Genomic DNA, 17,199 nt, shown 5'->3' with positions numbered 1-17,199 from the left:
AACGTAAAGCAAATGACAAGATTTGCAACTCTTTGACCAAGTGGGGAGACTGAGACTCGATCATTGGCTGAGGAGATGAACATGCCACAGTGCCACATGGCTTGTGATTGGTCAAGTGAGACTGTTGGCAGCCTTGGAGAAGGTGGCTGACTTCCAGTTGACACTCAGAGAATAAAAGTCCGTCCAAATGTGTGTCTCAGGAAGCTGGGTCTGAATTAATGAAACTGAATTTGAATTAGGAAAAATAAAAAATTGAAACTCAATAATAATCACATTCAATTTCCAGGTTTTGCATTCAATTTCAAATTGTGCCTTACAAATGAAATTATTGAATACAACAAATTATTAATTTCAACAAATATTCAACCATTTTTTTTTTATTCAACGGTTCAATATTGACAGCACATATTCAACAAGCACCTAAATATTGTCTGATCATTGGCCAGCATTAGAACTGTATGCTTTTGTAAGTTTAGGTATGCATTAGAACAGCACTAGCACTGTGTCTGTAAGTGTGTGTGTGTGTGTGTGTGTGTGTGTGTGTGTGTGTGTGTGCACGTACGTGCGTGTGTGTGTGTGTGCATCCTGTCAGGGACAGTAATAACTACAGTGTCACATCAGATAAGGCTCAGGCCTGTCTAGGTTGGGCAAGGACACTGACTTATGGAATTTCTGTGTCATCTGTAAAACAGGGTGTGGGATTCATACGTCCAGGTGCTTGGACGGCTGAATGCCACTATCAATAGATATGTTTGGCATTAGTACTCATTTTAAGGCCACAAAATGTATGAAAAGATGTTGAAAAGGTTCAAAATGCTGAATTCTTAGAAAATCTCAGGTTTTCTACTAGTTTACAGACCTAGTTTGATTTCTATAGAAATGGCATACACAATATGTTACAGACATTGATTTACTCCATCCCATGGTGGGTTTTTACTCAATGTAGAAAGGTATCAAAAATGTATCCTTTTTTGTCCCACTATCAATTTTAAAGTACAAGCACTGGTATCAAAATTGGCACATTTCTGGATAATTAGTCCTAGGTGCATGACAGCTGTTTGTGTGTGTGTGTGTGTGTGTGTGTGTGTGTGCACATGCGTGTCCTGGGGCAAAGATGGCAGAGCCCCCAGGAAAGGGAAGCATCTCAAACAATGTCGATACTATTAATTTCTTTTGCACAAAATCATGTTATTACATGTATAAATTGCCGAAAAAAAAGCTATTTCCTTGAAGCTATAATAAGCAGAGCAGTATAAATCAAACAACGTGTCTTCAGGCCAGCTTTAGAGTGAGTGAGGCCATCTAGAAACATGTCCTGCCAAACTTATGAGTGGAATACTGAGAAGATCAAAAGCTTCTTTCTGTTCATAATGTACTGGTGAGGCGGTAAATTAGCCAGTGCCTGAGCCCAAGGCATGCGTGAAACCCGCAGCACACGCCGGCCCGGTCACAGCAGGAGGGGCATCTGTGTGTGTGTGTGTGTGTGTGAGAGATGAGGAGTTCAGGACAAAGGCTGGCAGAGGCTGGGTCTGATCAATCACATGACTCTCACCAGCCCATTTCCTCCATATTCATTCTCTTAAGCTTTGATGATCTGATCTCAGCTAAGTGTGGGCATGTGAGCTGCTCCTCCTGTCTTTGACATGACTGGTGGTAGTACAATGTCATATGGGTGCTAACCTACCTGCTGTCTTCTAATGGAAAGATCCCTGGTGGAACTGAGTTTAAGGCCTTTCTCCTCTAGCTCCAGGCTGGGATCTGAGCCTGGGGCGGAGGCTGGGTCCGAGTTAGGGCTAGGCATCGAGGCTGGGGCATCCGCCTGCTCAGGCAGCGCCTGTTGGGAGAGAGAGACAGAGTGTGTGTGTGTGTGTGAGAGAGAGAGAGAGAGAGAGAGAGAGAGAGAGAGAGAGAGAGAGAGAGAGAGAGAGAGAGAGAGAGAGAGAGAGAGAGAGAGAGAGAGAGACAGAGAGACAGACAGACAGACAGACAGACAAATAAACACACGGCCCTGCATGGTTACACTGCGTTAAGATTATCATTCATTATTCAATCATAATCATTCATTATCATTGTTTTGGAAATGCAATGCTTGGGCGTGGATTTGATGCAGATGAAAAATCCACTGTTAAAAAAAAACAGCTATCGGTTATGATTTCTATTTATTTATTTAACAGGGACAATGCACATTAATCAACATTTCAGTTTCCACATCAATGTAAATGTGCTGGAGTTAGCTAAGGGCTTCTGGGCCCATTCTGTTGTTTGGTGGTGTATTTTTCTTATTCCTGCGGATAACTGGCTAAACACAGATGACGTCACGTCACGTCGAGATATTTCCAGTGCAGCTACAATGGAGTTTGATAGCAGAATATTTTTCAGTGATCTAAATCATCAACAGTCATTCTGGGGAAACGTAGGAAATCACTAACTTAAGTAGAAGTAGATGAGGCAGATTGAAGGTAGGTGGGTACACCAAATAGGTAAATTGTTGTAATTTACCTTTTTTTTTATTTACCTACCCTCAATCTGCCTTCATCAAAACAGTTTTCCTTTAGTAGAAAGACATAAATCATGTGGAAAACCAAAACCAAACCCTGCATTGATCCTTGTTTAGTGGATGTCCATTACATAGTGGATGTACATTACATTTCCATAGGCTGAAGTCAACAACCAGATGTGTAGTGTGGCAGTGGGACAGCTGTCTACCAGCTCCAGCAGTGAGGTGTGTGCATCATCATGGCCCATCTATTTATCAGTGTCTAGCAGCCCGCTCCATTAGGGACCCCTGGGCCTCCGCACACCTCAGCACACGGCAGGGACCACCAAAACAAACTGAAGGGGACAAGGGTAAAGCAGAGGCTCCGCCCATAGAGGAGAGGGCTGCGATGCATACAAACATGCATGCATGCACACACACATACACAAACAAATATGTGCGGGCTAAGCAAATTCCCATAATGCTATTGAGCAAGTATTAACCACATAATGTTACTGACAGAGTCCTCCATGTGACCTCAATGTGACACACTAACTTGACACCTGTTTTGCCACTGGTTCATAAGGCCCTTGACTGTGTTGTGAGTGTGTGTAGAGAAGGGAGGGACAGCCATCAGGGACAGGATTTGTTCAGTTGGAAACACACACAGAAACAAAGATACACACAAAGCATGTACACACACACAGACCATTAAAACCAAGAGTGTGCATACGCACTTCGTTATACAGTATGCTCAGTTGGTGCTTGGGTGCTTTAAAGAACAATTCCAGTGTGATTGAGTTTTTGCTCATTTCCTGCATTCCCTTTACTGCTTTACATCACTGTAGATCGTTTTCCAGTGCCTTTTTCACATTATGAGATATTTGCTATTTTTCCTTTGTCTTAGTTGTTTTAGTAAATATTTTGAAACAAATGTCTAAATATTACAAGTTACTCCCAGTAAAGAAGAGGGCAGCAATTTTAAGCTGTCAAAGTGCTTTGATTTGCACATTGGTTTGCCTGGGTTGTGACTGACAGATGGCAGGTCTTAATATAACCACAGAGAATGATAGCTATTGGTTGCTATTGGAGAGGAAAATGCGGAAACCCAGAAATGGTATTTTGCCTCTTCTGGTTTGCAAGCAGAAACCATAAGTAAGACACCCACTGCTGTCTCGTGACGCAGTGTTCATGTACTGTATATAAAACGGTGAACAGAACTTCTTTGAAAATGTAAGTTTATAGCCTGAGATTAGCTGATGCAACTTTGCATAACGTGACTGTCGGCTTGTCATTCACAGTGATAGATTACCTGTACTGACCAAATTAGAAATCTCGGGAGTTGTTTTCTATGCCGTTTGGTATTGAATGGGAGTGAAAGAGTCCGGGATGTAAGACAAAACTGATTTAAAAAATATCTTCAATCATGGTGCATGCATGTAAAAACATTAAACACTAAATGGATGGAAAACTCAAATCATGCTGGAACTGTCCATAAAACTTTCCTTTATCTTAACACTCACACACGTATACACCTCAACTGTACCACCATATTGCATATTCCCACCTTTCCACTCTTAAACCCTTCATAAAAAAAGTGTGAAGACAAAGAATAGCTTCACCTGCCAATAAAACAACTGCTTCTACATCAACAACACGTCTACTCGACACATCAACTCACTGCCTTTTGACAACTGCAGGCCTTCGCACCTGTGTTTTCGTGGGAGGCCAGGTAGTGAAGAAAACCACACAGGATGTCATCACCTTTTTTTCCCAACAAGTCCTGATTGCATTATCAGAAACCTGGCATCTGGGCGTGACCTTGTTAACTGCCAGGGTAATCAACTTTAACCAAAGGGGAGGAGAGGGGATGATAAATTATTAGCGAGGAAGATTTTGTTCATGTTTTATTAAATTGGCCTGTCAAAGGGGGTTGGCCAAATTATCTGGGGCCTCGTTTATTGGAGGCCGGCCATATTGGCGCATCTGTTACAATTATTTATAATTTCCAGGCAGTCAGGAGGACTGACTGGGTTTTTCGGCATCAGCCACATAAAGCAATTTACAAATTAACTGATGTGGGAGTGTCTGAATCTTTTTTTCTCTCTCCCTCTCTCTCACTCCATCTCTCGTCCCCTCACTGATTTTCAGCCAGGAGCAAACAGAAAAAGAGAAAGAGAGCAAACTAGTACAGTGAGAGAGAAAAGCAAAAGAGAGAGGTGCAAAGGCGAGAAAGAGAGAAAAAAAAAAGAAAGATAGCTATCACAAGCAGCTTAGTGAAAGAGGAAGCAATGGACAGAGAGAGAGAGCAAGAGAGTGAAAGAGAAGCGGAGAGCATGTGCAAGCGCAGTGAGAAAAAGAGAGCAAGAGATGGGGGGGGGGGGGGGGGGGGGGGAGGCTGAGGAAAAAAAAAAAGAAAAAAAAAGAAAAAAAGCCGGTGCTTGGTAATTACTGAACACGATTAGGTTCTTGGGGGAACTTGTCTGGCGCTCGTGGCCCTCGCTGGTGAGGATGCGGCAGGCAGGACCATATGGAGGGAGGCTTGTGATTGTGCTCCCTGAAGCTCGTGACCCGTCTGCTGCCGAGCCCTTGAGCTGAATGTGAAATGAGACTTGCCAGGCCTAATGTTCTACACATGCACCATTTATGCCACAAAACAAATCTGATCACTGTTAATTATGGAGCAGCTATAATCAGGAGGGGCCCCCACCACACACACACACACAAACACACACACACACACACCCCTACATGCATACACAAAGACACACAGACCTACACACATACGTACAAAATCACATTCACACACATCTGTGGAGCGACAAGATTTGTAAAAGTGCATGGAGAGGCTTTGGGAGTGAGGGCTAGAAGGTACATGCCCCCCACCAGCCCAGATGCAGTTTGTATTCAGGATGGTGACTCTTGGGTCAGAGTGTGTGTGTGTGTGTGTGTGTGTGCATATATGTATGAGTGTGTGTGTGAACTGGTGCTGCAGTGGAGAGGGACTTTAGAGAAGGACAAAGCAGGGTGAGTGGGATGTAGTGTGCGTGTATGTTTGTGTGTGTGTGTGTGTGTGTGTGTGTACAGCCCTGGGTCCTCCCACACAGCCTGTTTGACCCGGGTGTATGTGCTTGAATGTGTGCGTGTATCTGCAGCGGCACATGGCTGTGGTTCATTAATGAGGCGAGCTGTGCTACACAGAGGCTCTCATCTAATGAGAGCAGTTGAGCTGGTAAAACACACCACTGGAGTCCATGTCATTAGCATGTCTCTGGCCCTGGACATGGCCCAGCTCCAAACACACACGCACACAAACACACCTTGACAACACTATCCATTGATGACGCACACAACATACGCAAGATTATTAGTCGACAACAATAATATAGTGTTATAAAAAATATTTATCCATTCACAATTTGGAGCCATTGCTTTTATTTGTAACCTTTTCACAATGAGGTGTTTTCACATGGAACTGATGATTGATCTTTGAAGTGAATGGGAATATGTAGAGTAAATGAAAGAGGCAGACTGTACTTGGAAATTTTTACCGCTTAGCTAAGGAGTGGCATTTCAAGTGGGAAACAAAACAAGATCCATATGAAAGACTATTTAAAAATATCTGAGTCTTACTTGCCTTCCATCACATTCTCATCAACTTCAACAGAAAAGGTAAAGAGAGCATCCTGACACTCAACCTGTTAATGTGCAAATCAATCCAGGCTCATGCTTTACTAATGTAATTCTCTCTGTCCTTATACTGTACTACTGTGCATTGAAATAAACATGACGAAAAGTCTTAGCCACTCTCCTCTGGAAAGAAAGAAGAGATGGCGAAAAATTCGAGTGAAAATCAAATTCCACAAGAAAACCTTAAGTGTTTGTTGAGCTTCTGGTTGAAAATTACATTTCCATGTGTATATCCCAAAGTCTCTTCAATCATTTTTCTTTGTAGCATTATGGTTTCATCATTTTCATTGGATGTTTGCTATTAATGATGATGATGATCAAAAGAAACACCTCACCTAAGCCAGACATGACCCCGCAAACAACGTTGGTGTATGTGTGTGTGCGTGTGTGTGTGTGTGTAACTGGCACTTTAATTATACATCTGACAACTTTTTGATTGGCTAACATTAATAGCAAGCCAGCAGCAGATGTTAAAAACCATCACAACAAGCTAAGGGAGATGCGCCGCGTGGGCTACTGTGAAATTAGAAAAAAAAAAAAAGAAAAGAGAAAAAAAAAAAAACCCTGGTCACCTGGGGAAAATGTAGCTTACGTGCTTCCACAAGTTTCAGCTTATGAAACCTGTATGGAGGACTTTTCTGAAGCAGGTATTATCATACGCTGCCAGTCTCTGAATGGGGGACTTCAACAGCCTTATTATGAAAAACGGATATATAGAAACAGACATAATCAGAGCTCATATCTATGTGTATTTAACACATATTTAATGTCAAATATTGTACATTTTAAAATAAAGGTTCCAGTAAACATTTTAAAGAGAAAGGGCCTTCCTCCTCTTATATTTAGACCCAACTTTTCTGGAGTGAATGAGCATGCCTAATTTTTCCTTTCCAATGCTGATGAGAGAATAACCGTTGCTTTGAATGACTGCCCACGCAATTAACAACTCACCACTCATTTACTGTGGTGAAGGTTCCAGAAAGCCTGAGGTCTGCTATAGATCCTAATGTTGGTCTTTAATCACTGCACAGCTCTGACAGTAGCCAGACAAACACTAAACTACTATGAATACAATGAGCCAGTTAGGGAGATAGTTGCAAATGATTAAATGGCAACTCTGGCTAGTTTTTCTGGCCATCGATGGGGGATATCCCCTGCCTCTGGATTGTGGTGGTGACAGCCCAACCTGGCAACCGAACCTCTCCAACCTGGCAGTTTGTTCAAACTGCATCTCAGTGTGTGTGGGGTCATCTGGGTGCTGGATGGTTGGCCAGACCCTACAGCTAGTAGATGCTGGCATGGGGCCATCTCTTTGCTGACTTTATGGAGATACCTCGCTGTTTGTAGTGTACGCACACACGCGCAAAATATTTCAGACAATGGTGTTTCGTTGTGGAATTGATGACGTTACTCATTTGAAACAAACGAGAAAATTCAACCCTTTCCCTTATGCTCACCCTGTAGGATATGTGACAGAGAAAGTGACAATAGCTAACAGGAGAGCATGGGCCATACTAACTGACAGCTAAGCAGAACTATTTGGTTACTCCAAATATTCTTGCTCATATTTAAGCCTTCGTAAAGTCTTTTCAAGGTGCCTCTAAAGAGTTAACTGGGCTTTAGACAGGAGAGAACAGACAGACAGTCAATCTTGGTGCACAGCGTGGAAGCATAACACACAATGGGTGTTATTCCTCTCACCCACCCTCCTCCCCCCTCCCCCCAAAACCTCGGCGGGAGGGGTGTTCAAAGCCGTCGCTCTGGTCCATATTTAAATGAGCGCCGCGTCTCCCCCCTGTGCTCCCGTTGCGATCAGCACTTTGATCATCTCCAATGGTAACTTCCACCAAAACATTTAAAATTAAAATCAAATCTGCCTTAACAACCTGAGCATTAGAATTTAACAGGTGTTCGGGAGGAAGTTGTTACAGAATTTGCGATTATGTGCTCGAATACACACACCCTTAGTCAAACACGCACGCATGCACACACACAGACACACTCAGACAGAAAAACACACACACACACACACACACACACACAGCACAGAGACACACACACACATACACAGCACAGACACACACACACACACACACACCCTGTCAGTGCAATTATAGAGTGGGAAACAGAAAGCCCTCCTGACTGAGTGCTATACCTTGGGATACCTGATCTGTTCACTTTGATGTCAGTAGGTAAGAAAGTTAAAGAAACAAAGCAGTCAGACAGCAGCTACATGTGTTCAGTAAACACAAGTTAATATTAATCCTTAGCATAGGTTATATGCATAAGGCATTTTTGTAATTACATCCCAGGCCCTAAAAATATGTGATCTGCTTCCTTTATTCTGACCTAGGTGGGGAAAAGTCACGGGGTACAATGTATTGTCAATGTGGTAAAGCACACACACACACTTATATATGCATGCATGCATGCATGCACGCACGCACGCACGCATGCCCACACACACTACACGCACACAGCAGTAACTGCATCTCCTCTAAATCTAGTATTAATTACAGGGGGAACACTGCATAGCTGTACTTAATTACCGACTAATTGATCCATTTATATTTCAACGTTGGTTAAATTAACGGGGTTAAGTGAGACATGGCGATTGTAACTCACTTAACATTTGAGCTGATATCTTTTGACTTCCACAGTCTGGGGGCAGTGCTGTCAGGAAATATCAGCCTATCAAATTAAACAAAGTCAATCTTTGGAGGCAATTTGGAGGCCAAAAAAAAACCTCTTGCTCAACTGCTGCAAAAATGTCTCTTGCACTGCGTCGGCTTTAGAGTTGTTTTATTTGACATATAAGATAGTTAAAGCTGAAGTGCAGGTCAAACTACAAACCAGACTGAGAGACTCATTATGATGAGAAGTGCAGTGCCCTGTTACAGTGTTGATGGAATGAGGTTGTCTTGCTCAAGAGTACAAGAGACGGTGCCATGCTGACACTGGAAGCCCCTTAAAGGGGGCTGCCAATGCAAACTCCAACAATCGAACCCAAAAATGTTTAAAACACATCTTTTCAACACAATAACACTCACACTGATTATTCCGATTATCCATTGCCTGAAACTTGCATATGTTGCGGTATTAGATATGTTATTTTAACTAGCGTGAGCTGGTTGGCAATAGGCCATTCAAGTACTCTGATGCTGCATTCATGTTATATCGGATATTCCGTAGGTACAAAGTGCCGACTGGGAAAAAACGTTCACATCAACCTTCTAGTGGTAATTACGAGTAGGATATGTTAGATTTTTTTGTGGGCTCCAATATCACCCACTTGGCATCATGAATTGTAGAAGTGTGTCAACACAAGCAGTAAACATAGCAGGGAATCCACCAATGTCAGCAGTCCAAGACTTAAAGAGTAAAACATGTCAACGCTTTCAAGCTGAAGCAACGAAATCACATTTTTCCATTTCTTCTGATATGACGTGAAAGTGGCAGAAGACCGGCCGCCAGCAAAGTAAACAAGGAAGTGTGTGAGCAATGCAAAAAAATCAAATGGACTATTATTACTGAAATGTTGTGTGTCACAGCTACTTAAAGACATGTAACTGCAGTGTGGGTATTATTGTGTTTTTTGGGTTTGACTGTTGGAGATTGCTTTGGCCCTCCTGGTGTGTGGGAGAGCAGCACTACCTGCTAACCTGAGGTAAGTAAAGCTCTACAGTGAAGTAAGTGATGAAATTTTGGACACAATCAATCGTCATGATGGCAAAAACTAGGAAAATAAGGCCCGGGTTGAAAATAACCAGAATTATCCTTTAAGATGCCCGTCTTCTGCCTATTACTATTCTCAGCCAAGTCTTTGACACTGTGTGGTCCAAGGAACACCTATCACCACATCATTAAGAGTTATTAAAGGCCACTTTAGCTGATGGTTGCGGCACTAACTTGTTAATATGGCCCTCTCTCCCCTTGGGCTGGTAGTTGAAAGGTAGATAGCTAAAGCCAAACCCCTGCTGACTGACAGCAGTAGAATTCCAACCCTGCCATCATCTTCAAGACCATTACTGGGCTCCAATTAAATCACCTCTCTCCCTCTCTGCTATCTGACCAGAGTGTCTAAAAAGGACTTCCAGATACTTGGGTGGGAGGAGAGAAATAAAGAGAAAAAAGAGATAAAGTGAGTAAGTAAGTAAGTGAGAGAGAGCATGTGTGCCCAGGAGTGAGAGAGAGAAGATCAGACAGCTGACATGAAAGACACTGACACTGGCGCTAAGAGAGATGGATAGATCAAGGGTGGACTAGAGCGATATCAAGAGAGTGAGTCTCAGTTAAAGACCACCACCACAGGCCATGGTGGGGCTTGTCAGTTATTACCGTGCCTGCTAACCACCTACACACTGCTCTCTCTCCCACAGCTGGGACAATTAGACACTGGCTCAAGACAGCTGATTGACAGGAGGATCACAATATCATTTATTTAGTTTGTACAAAAAAAAGGATAGACACATTATGCAAGGCATCATAAGCATACATTATTTTCTTATACACACGCGCACACGCATGCATATCAGAGTTCAACACTAAAACTTCTGCAGCAGAGCAGGCATTACAGCAAATCACTTCTTAGCCTGGAGTTACAGTGCACTTAATAACCTATGGAAAGAGGAGGGCCTATTTTGATGCATCCTCTGTGGGGGTGGTGAAGGTTGGGAAGGGTGATGGAGAGAGCTTACCTTAAAGTTGGTTTGTCTGTTGGGTGGGAGACAGACAGTTGTCTGCTGAGCCTGTTGTTGCTGCTGTTGTTGCTGCTGCTGCAGTTGTTTTTGTTCCTGCTGCTGTTGTAGCTGAGCCTGGAGATGCAGGATGTCCTGGTCTTTCTGGGCCAGCTGGCTGCTGAGCTCCAGGTGACTCTGACGGAGCTTAGCCTCACCAGACACGAGGGCCTGGTAGCACTGACTCAACTCCTTGTACAGCTGTCAACAAACACAAGACAGCAAGGTTGGAAGAAGAGAGAGAGGGAGAGATGGAGGGGAGGTGAAGAAGCGAGGGGATGGGTGGAGGGGTCCAGAGAAGGGAAGTCAAAAAAGGGAAGAAGACAAGAGACAAAATTATTCATCAAATTAGGTGGTGTGGAGACTTAAGCCTTGACATAGGGCTGTTCTCTTATTTCCATAGAGATGGGAAAGACATATGCTAAGATCATCTGAATAGGGAGGAAAAGGGAAAAGGAGAGATAAAAAGAGGACAAGAAGAAGAGCCCGTTCTCCTTTCACAGTAATGGGATATGGTGAGAAGGGTCCTTCCATTCTGGCAATGGTAAAATAATTGTAGGGTAGAGCTAGCTTGGAAATAAATTACACACAGTGGATGAGGCCTGAGTGGAGTGCAACAAAGTGGTTATGATAATGATGAGTTAGAGGTTTGGCATGTGTGCGTGCGTGTGTGTGTGTGTGTGTGTGTGTGTGTGTGTGTGTGTGTGTACCCTCTGGTAGGAGGTGGTGTCAGCAGTGTGTGCTTCCTCTTGGTTCCTCAGGACTCTCTGTGTGTCTAGGTTGAGCCCTTCCAGTTGCTTGATCAGATTGCTCTGCTCTGCTGCATGCTCCGTACTCTGTCTGTACAGCGTCTGCACCTCTGCCACCTCACGACTGGACACACAAACACACACACACACATGAATAAGCATGCTGCATGATATGCTCTATAAATGTTACATAAACTAATGTTAAAGGAAAAAAACATCAATACAGCATAGAGCAGTATTGCCATTGTTCCCCCTATCATTACACTGAAATCAAGTATCAAGATTTTTGTATATAATTCAAAGCTATAAATATAAAGACTCTATAATGGTGTTTAAGGAAATCATCTTTAAAATGGACAGGTTGCATGAAAGCCTAAGAGACCTTGAATTTCATCAAGTAATTGATTCATAGCATTTTTTAATTCTAGATTTTACAATTGATTTGCACATTATATTGCCGAAAGGATATTATTTCAGCTTTTTATTGGAATAAAACTAAAGAAAAGTGGAATAATAAATCTACATTCATTATAAAATCAAAATACGTAGTGTATTGAAAAATATTAACAATCGCAATATTATCATAGTGACTCAAGAACTGTGATACGTTTGTACCATGAGCTCTCTCTTTAATCAACATTACCTAAATTTCCCTCAAAATCAAAATGCCAGCATCAAAGTTTATTTCTCAAATTCATTTCTTGTCCCATGGAATTACCACAAAGTGCTCCTTCTAACTTACAAGGACATCTTTAATCACCTAGCTAAAACCCAAAGAATGGTCTCTAGCCCCGATGTGACTGACATGTCAGAGTGCCTCTGGCGTTAAAACAGAAAAGTAGTTAAAAAAGGTTGAGATTACCACTAAGGCTCCTAAGGTTCTCACAGTTTTTATCATATCGACTAAAGCTTAGCCAAAGCCTGCACCGTTTCCCCTTTCTCCCTCTCTTAAAGCACATCCGCTATGCAGGGCTTATCAAGTGGCTTTAGGGGAGCCAGAGTGGAAGAAATGTGTGTCGCCTCCAAGGCTCACAGTGGAGAGAGCGATATACTAACTGCTTCACACACTCACCAGCATGACATGATGTACACGCACAACATGCTCACGCACGACAGAGGCACATACTTCTGTGAACTCAATAAGGTCACCCCAAAATATCATCTACAAAGTTGTGCTGGTCATATGCAAGCAGACATTGAGGAACCCCTGTCAATGCGTCAGTAGGTAGGGCTCACCGAAGTTGGTTGAGGTGCCCCTCTTTTGCTGCCACCTCCTTCCCCTTGGCAGAAAGCTGGGCTGCCAGACTGGTACTCTGGCTCTGCAGGCTGGTCACCTCCTGCCAGGCATTGTTCAGCTCCGCCTCCACCTCCTGGCACAGCAGAGTTTAACAGCAATTTCATAGCACTTTCAGAAAAATGAAAAAGCTATTTGCCATTTATAGGGGCTTTTCACAATACATTTCACCTGAAAACACTGAGAATACACATTCAAACAGGACAGAAAGAGTTTCATTGCATTACACTGCAAAAAATGTCTAATGCACCAAGTACCCTGTAAATTTGAGTGCACTGTATCAAACTAATACAGACTACAACAGGATTCATGGGCGTCCTGGTGGATGAGTGGGCTAAGGCGCATACCATGTAACCCCGGACCTTTGTCACATGTCATGGCCCCTCTCTCTCCCAATCTTTCCTGTTTCTCTCTACTTTGAAATGTCAAATAAAAGGTGAAAATGCTCAAAAAAAAAAATCTTAAAACAAAAACAAAAAACCTACAAAAAGATTCATAAAACCAGAACAGCAAAAACTTCTGTAAGCCCAAACTGAGTGACCCAAATGTTCACATGGTGAAAAAGGACGCTACTAATAGCTAGCTAACTAGTTAATCTTTAAGCCTGTGCTTTTGTGGTGAAAAATCTTTTGCGGACAGCCCCTCCCCCCACTCGAAGTCATCGGCCATCTGAGATGTTTGATTGGGCGACGTGACAACCTGTAATTTTGGACACTGAACAACCCTAGTTGTGAGTGAAAACTTTTCCATAATGAGAAGCAACTATTAGAGCAGGGCAGATCCCCTGGCGCCTGGCATCAAACACACAAGGGTCACCCAACCCGGCCAGTTTAACTATAATTAAAAACACTGTTTCACAGGGCCAAAATTAACCATGTGCAAATTAATTAGCCATCAACATTTTCAAAAGAGGGCAAGACATGAAAAGATGCCACGACATGTAGAGTACGTAAAAACAAGCAATCAAGTTTGTTTGATATCTATGCATGATAAGTAGTGATTTAAAACTGTCACTGAAGCTTTAATCAGAGACAGATGGAAAGTGTAAAATGTGCAGCTTGAAGGAATAACAACTATATAGTAGGTGTGCCTTATCTATATAAAAGGATCTATCTATATGCACTGGGAGCGTTTAAATGTTACATTCTCGGACAAATTTTTGCTGTGTCAAACAAATTGGCATGATGTATCCATCGCACACCCCATAGTCTCCATCTCCATCTTTCACATCAATGGTATGATAAAAAATGAGGAGCAGGTGGAGTGTCTTAGACTGTGATTGATGTGCATAGACTAGTTGCTGGGGCCCATCCCGACCTGGTGTAATTACTCTGCAGCCCTGACTTATTCAAGGCTTTCTGTCTGACTCCATTTGAGAGACACAGGACTAGGGCAGCAATGATGTGTCATGATGGTTAGCTTACAAGAAAAGGGGGGGGGGGGAGGTTATCCTGCAGCTCTGTTGTTCTCTTGAAACTCTAGTATTGATGGGCAGTTGGCTTCTGTAAGGAAATGGCAACAGGGAGCTGGTTGACGAGTAAAGTTCTCCAAGGACTGTGATTGTGATCCGATTGGTCGAATGTTTGAATAGCAGCACTGTCGTCATTGTCTTATCGTTTCTATTACCGATGACCAGAGAGATGAGCAGAGTTGATCCATATAATGATGACATTGGGGAGCAATGGATGGATTCTAATTACCTGCTTGTATAAGGGGAGAGTGAATGACAGAAAACATACACAACCACGCACTCACGCACACGCACACACACACACACACACGCCTCTTGAAGATCAGATCAATTCATGTTTTTTTTTTTTCCAACCAGGCAAAATGTGGCTCCCGCATGTTAAAACATAATAATTCTCCCCATCCTCTGAACAGAGACTATATATATTTAAAATGTGTGCGTTGCTACAGGAATCACTTTACATGTACATGCTGAGGAGGGAAGGGTAAGAAGAATCGGAGGGTTCAAGGTGTGCAGAAGAAAAGGGAAATGCTGGAGGATGGAACCCTTCCTGTGTGTGTGACTTTTTGTGCGTGTGTGTGTGTCTGTATGGATTTGTCCCTGTGTTCGTACCTTGACTCTGGCCTGGGCAGCGTCCCTCTGGTCTCGTTGGCTGTTGCCCTGCCTCTTCTCCTCCTCCAGGTCAGCTCGCAGGGCGGCGCAGCAGGAAGCTAATCCCTTCTTCTCCTCCTCTAGAGCCTGCACCACCTGCCGCTCCTCCTCTCTCCTCCTACCCTCCGTCTTCATTTCCTGGATATGAGGTGTGTGTGTGTGTGTGTGTGTGTGTGTGTGGAAGGGAGTGGGGGTCACGGGGGCCAAATAAACATCAGCAACGGAGGGAGAGAAATGGAGAGAGAGACAGAGAAAGGAATGACTCAAACAGAGAAAACAAAAAAGAAAGACAGAAAGACGGGGAGGAACAAAAGGAGAAGCAGCACACGGGGTTGAGGCTGGAATGAATATGTATACGGCGGGCCTGCTTTGCTGTGGGGGCCTCCTGCATGTGCCGCTGATTGGGCAAGGTCACCTGTGCCGCATGCCTGGGCCAGATGTGGGCCGGTGTGGGCCGAGCCGAGCCGGGCTCATGCAGGTACAGGGGCCAGGCTGTCGGCTTTAATGACAGGCTCCTAATGAGAATGGCACTGGCTACAAGACCCATTAGACTCAACCCAGGTCTCCTTTGATGCTGTCCCCCCACGATTTCTCGCCATGAGACCCCGCCAAGACTGTGTAAGGACCATTCCTTTATCAATTAATCATAGCCGGGTCTCATCTAAGCGTAATTAGGGAGAAGCCAGATCATCACTTGCACACTTTTCACTTTCCCCCACTGAAGCCGTCATTAAGTATTTATCCGCAAGTTATCAACCTGCTTTTCTCTCTCTCTCCCCTCTCCCTCTCTCTTTCACACACACACCCTTTCTAGCTGCTAAGTATTGTCTCCTGTCAGTAGTAAGAAAAAAAGCGGAATGCAAGAAAGGGTGAAATTGAGAGAGAGAGCGGAGGAAAAGAGAAAAAAGATACAAAGAGAGAGAGAGAGAGAGAGAGAGCGAGAGAGAGCGAGAGAGACTGTGTACAAGAGAGCTGAGAAACCCTCTTTCTCTCCTAAGTGATTCGAAGGCCCGCGGCTATAGCCACGGGGGACTTGTCCTGTTTGGTGTCACACAGAAGAGAGACTTGTAGAGTGCGTGGGCCCGACTGCCACAGGAAATTTGTTCCACCAACCTTAAGTTCCTGACTCTTATTCACCAGCTTTTCATGCAGAGCTGTCAGCTCCTTCTTCATTAAGGCCCTCTCCTCGTCCACTGCCATCTTCCTCTGTACCAGGTGGTTAATCTCCTGCTGCTGCCCTGCCGCTTTCTGTGGCAGACAGTGAGAGAGAGAGAGAGAATGGGACAGAGACAGAGAGAGAGAGAGACAGAAAAAGAGAGACAGAGACATAAAGGGAGGTAAAGAGACAGGGAAAGACACAGAGATCCATAATGCAGTTCAAGGAACACACTGTGCATGTTGGGATTTAGATATTATATATTCAACGGCAACCAAAAAATTCAAAAAGCTTGTTTGGGATGAGAAAAAAAAAAATCTGAGAAAAGACACCTCTCAGACACAGCTGAGCTTGTTTCAAGAGAATAAACTGGTTCGATTAATATTGGTTATATAATAGATATGGATCCAAATCCTTCTGGGCCACAGGTTACACTATGACTATAATTATGTTTACACCTGGAAAATCAAAAATGGTGTTTGTATTGTGTCCTGATTGGGGTCCAAGCCACATCTAAACACAAGTTTAAATTTACAGAGGATTCAAATCTGACTGCCCAAAACTTCACTCCATAAATAGCTTAAAAAAAACAGATTTGATTCCCTGACCAATTATTTATCTAGTTGCATTAAGAGTTCAATGCATTAACAGGGTCTATGAGTTGGGCTTATTACACCTACAATATTACTGCACTACATTAATAGCTGTATTAATTGATCATCAATATAGATTTTAAATCTATATTGAGTCATAAAACATCATGAGACTCCATGATGATAAATATGATGATCTTCATGGTTCAACAAACCAGAGGTCGGTGAGAATGGTACTATGACTTTAATGACCCCCCCCCCTTTTTATTCCTTTGGTCTATGTTCATTTGATTTTTTTTTTTTTTTTTTTGGCAGGCTTTTTGGCCTTAGCGGGAGGAGGCTGGCCTTTTAACACTGCATCAGCTGGGGTCTGGCATTGGCTG

General features: G+C 43.3%; 1 protein-coding gene across 1 annotated transcript in view; it reads right to left on the bottom strand.

Moving 5' to 3' along the window:
* Positions 1–17,199, bottom strand: part of cntln (centlein, centrosomal protein) — an 85,318-nt gene that overhangs the window by 57,418 nt on the left and 10,701 nt on the right. Inside the window, exons 5-10 of the mRNA XM_078290846.1 lie at positions 16,181–16,315; positions 15,029–15,205; positions 12,888–13,021; positions 11,613–11,775; positions 10,864–11,103; positions 1,685–1,834 (exon numbers count right to left, since the gene is read on the bottom strand). Of these exons, the coding sequence (XP_078146972.1) occupies positions 1,685–1,834; positions 10,864–11,103; positions 11,613–11,775; positions 12,888–13,021; positions 15,029–15,205; positions 16,181–16,315 (999 nt within the window). The remainder of the gene's footprint in view (positions 1–1,684; positions 1,835–10,863; positions 11,104–11,612; positions 11,776–12,887; positions 13,022–15,028; positions 15,206–16,180; positions 16,316–17,199) is intronic.

The sequence above is a fragment of the Centroberyx gerrardi genome, chromosome 3 (assembly GCF_048128805.1).
Source record: "Centroberyx gerrardi isolate f3 chromosome 3, fCenGer3.hap1.cur.20231027, whole genome shotgun sequence".
Classification (NCBI taxonomy): domain Eukaryota; kingdom Metazoa; phylum Chordata; class Actinopteri; order Beryciformes; family Berycidae; genus Centroberyx; species Centroberyx gerrardi.
Note: the sequence above shows the minus strand (reverse complement) of the source record. Positions and strands in the feature narration are given on the sequence as shown.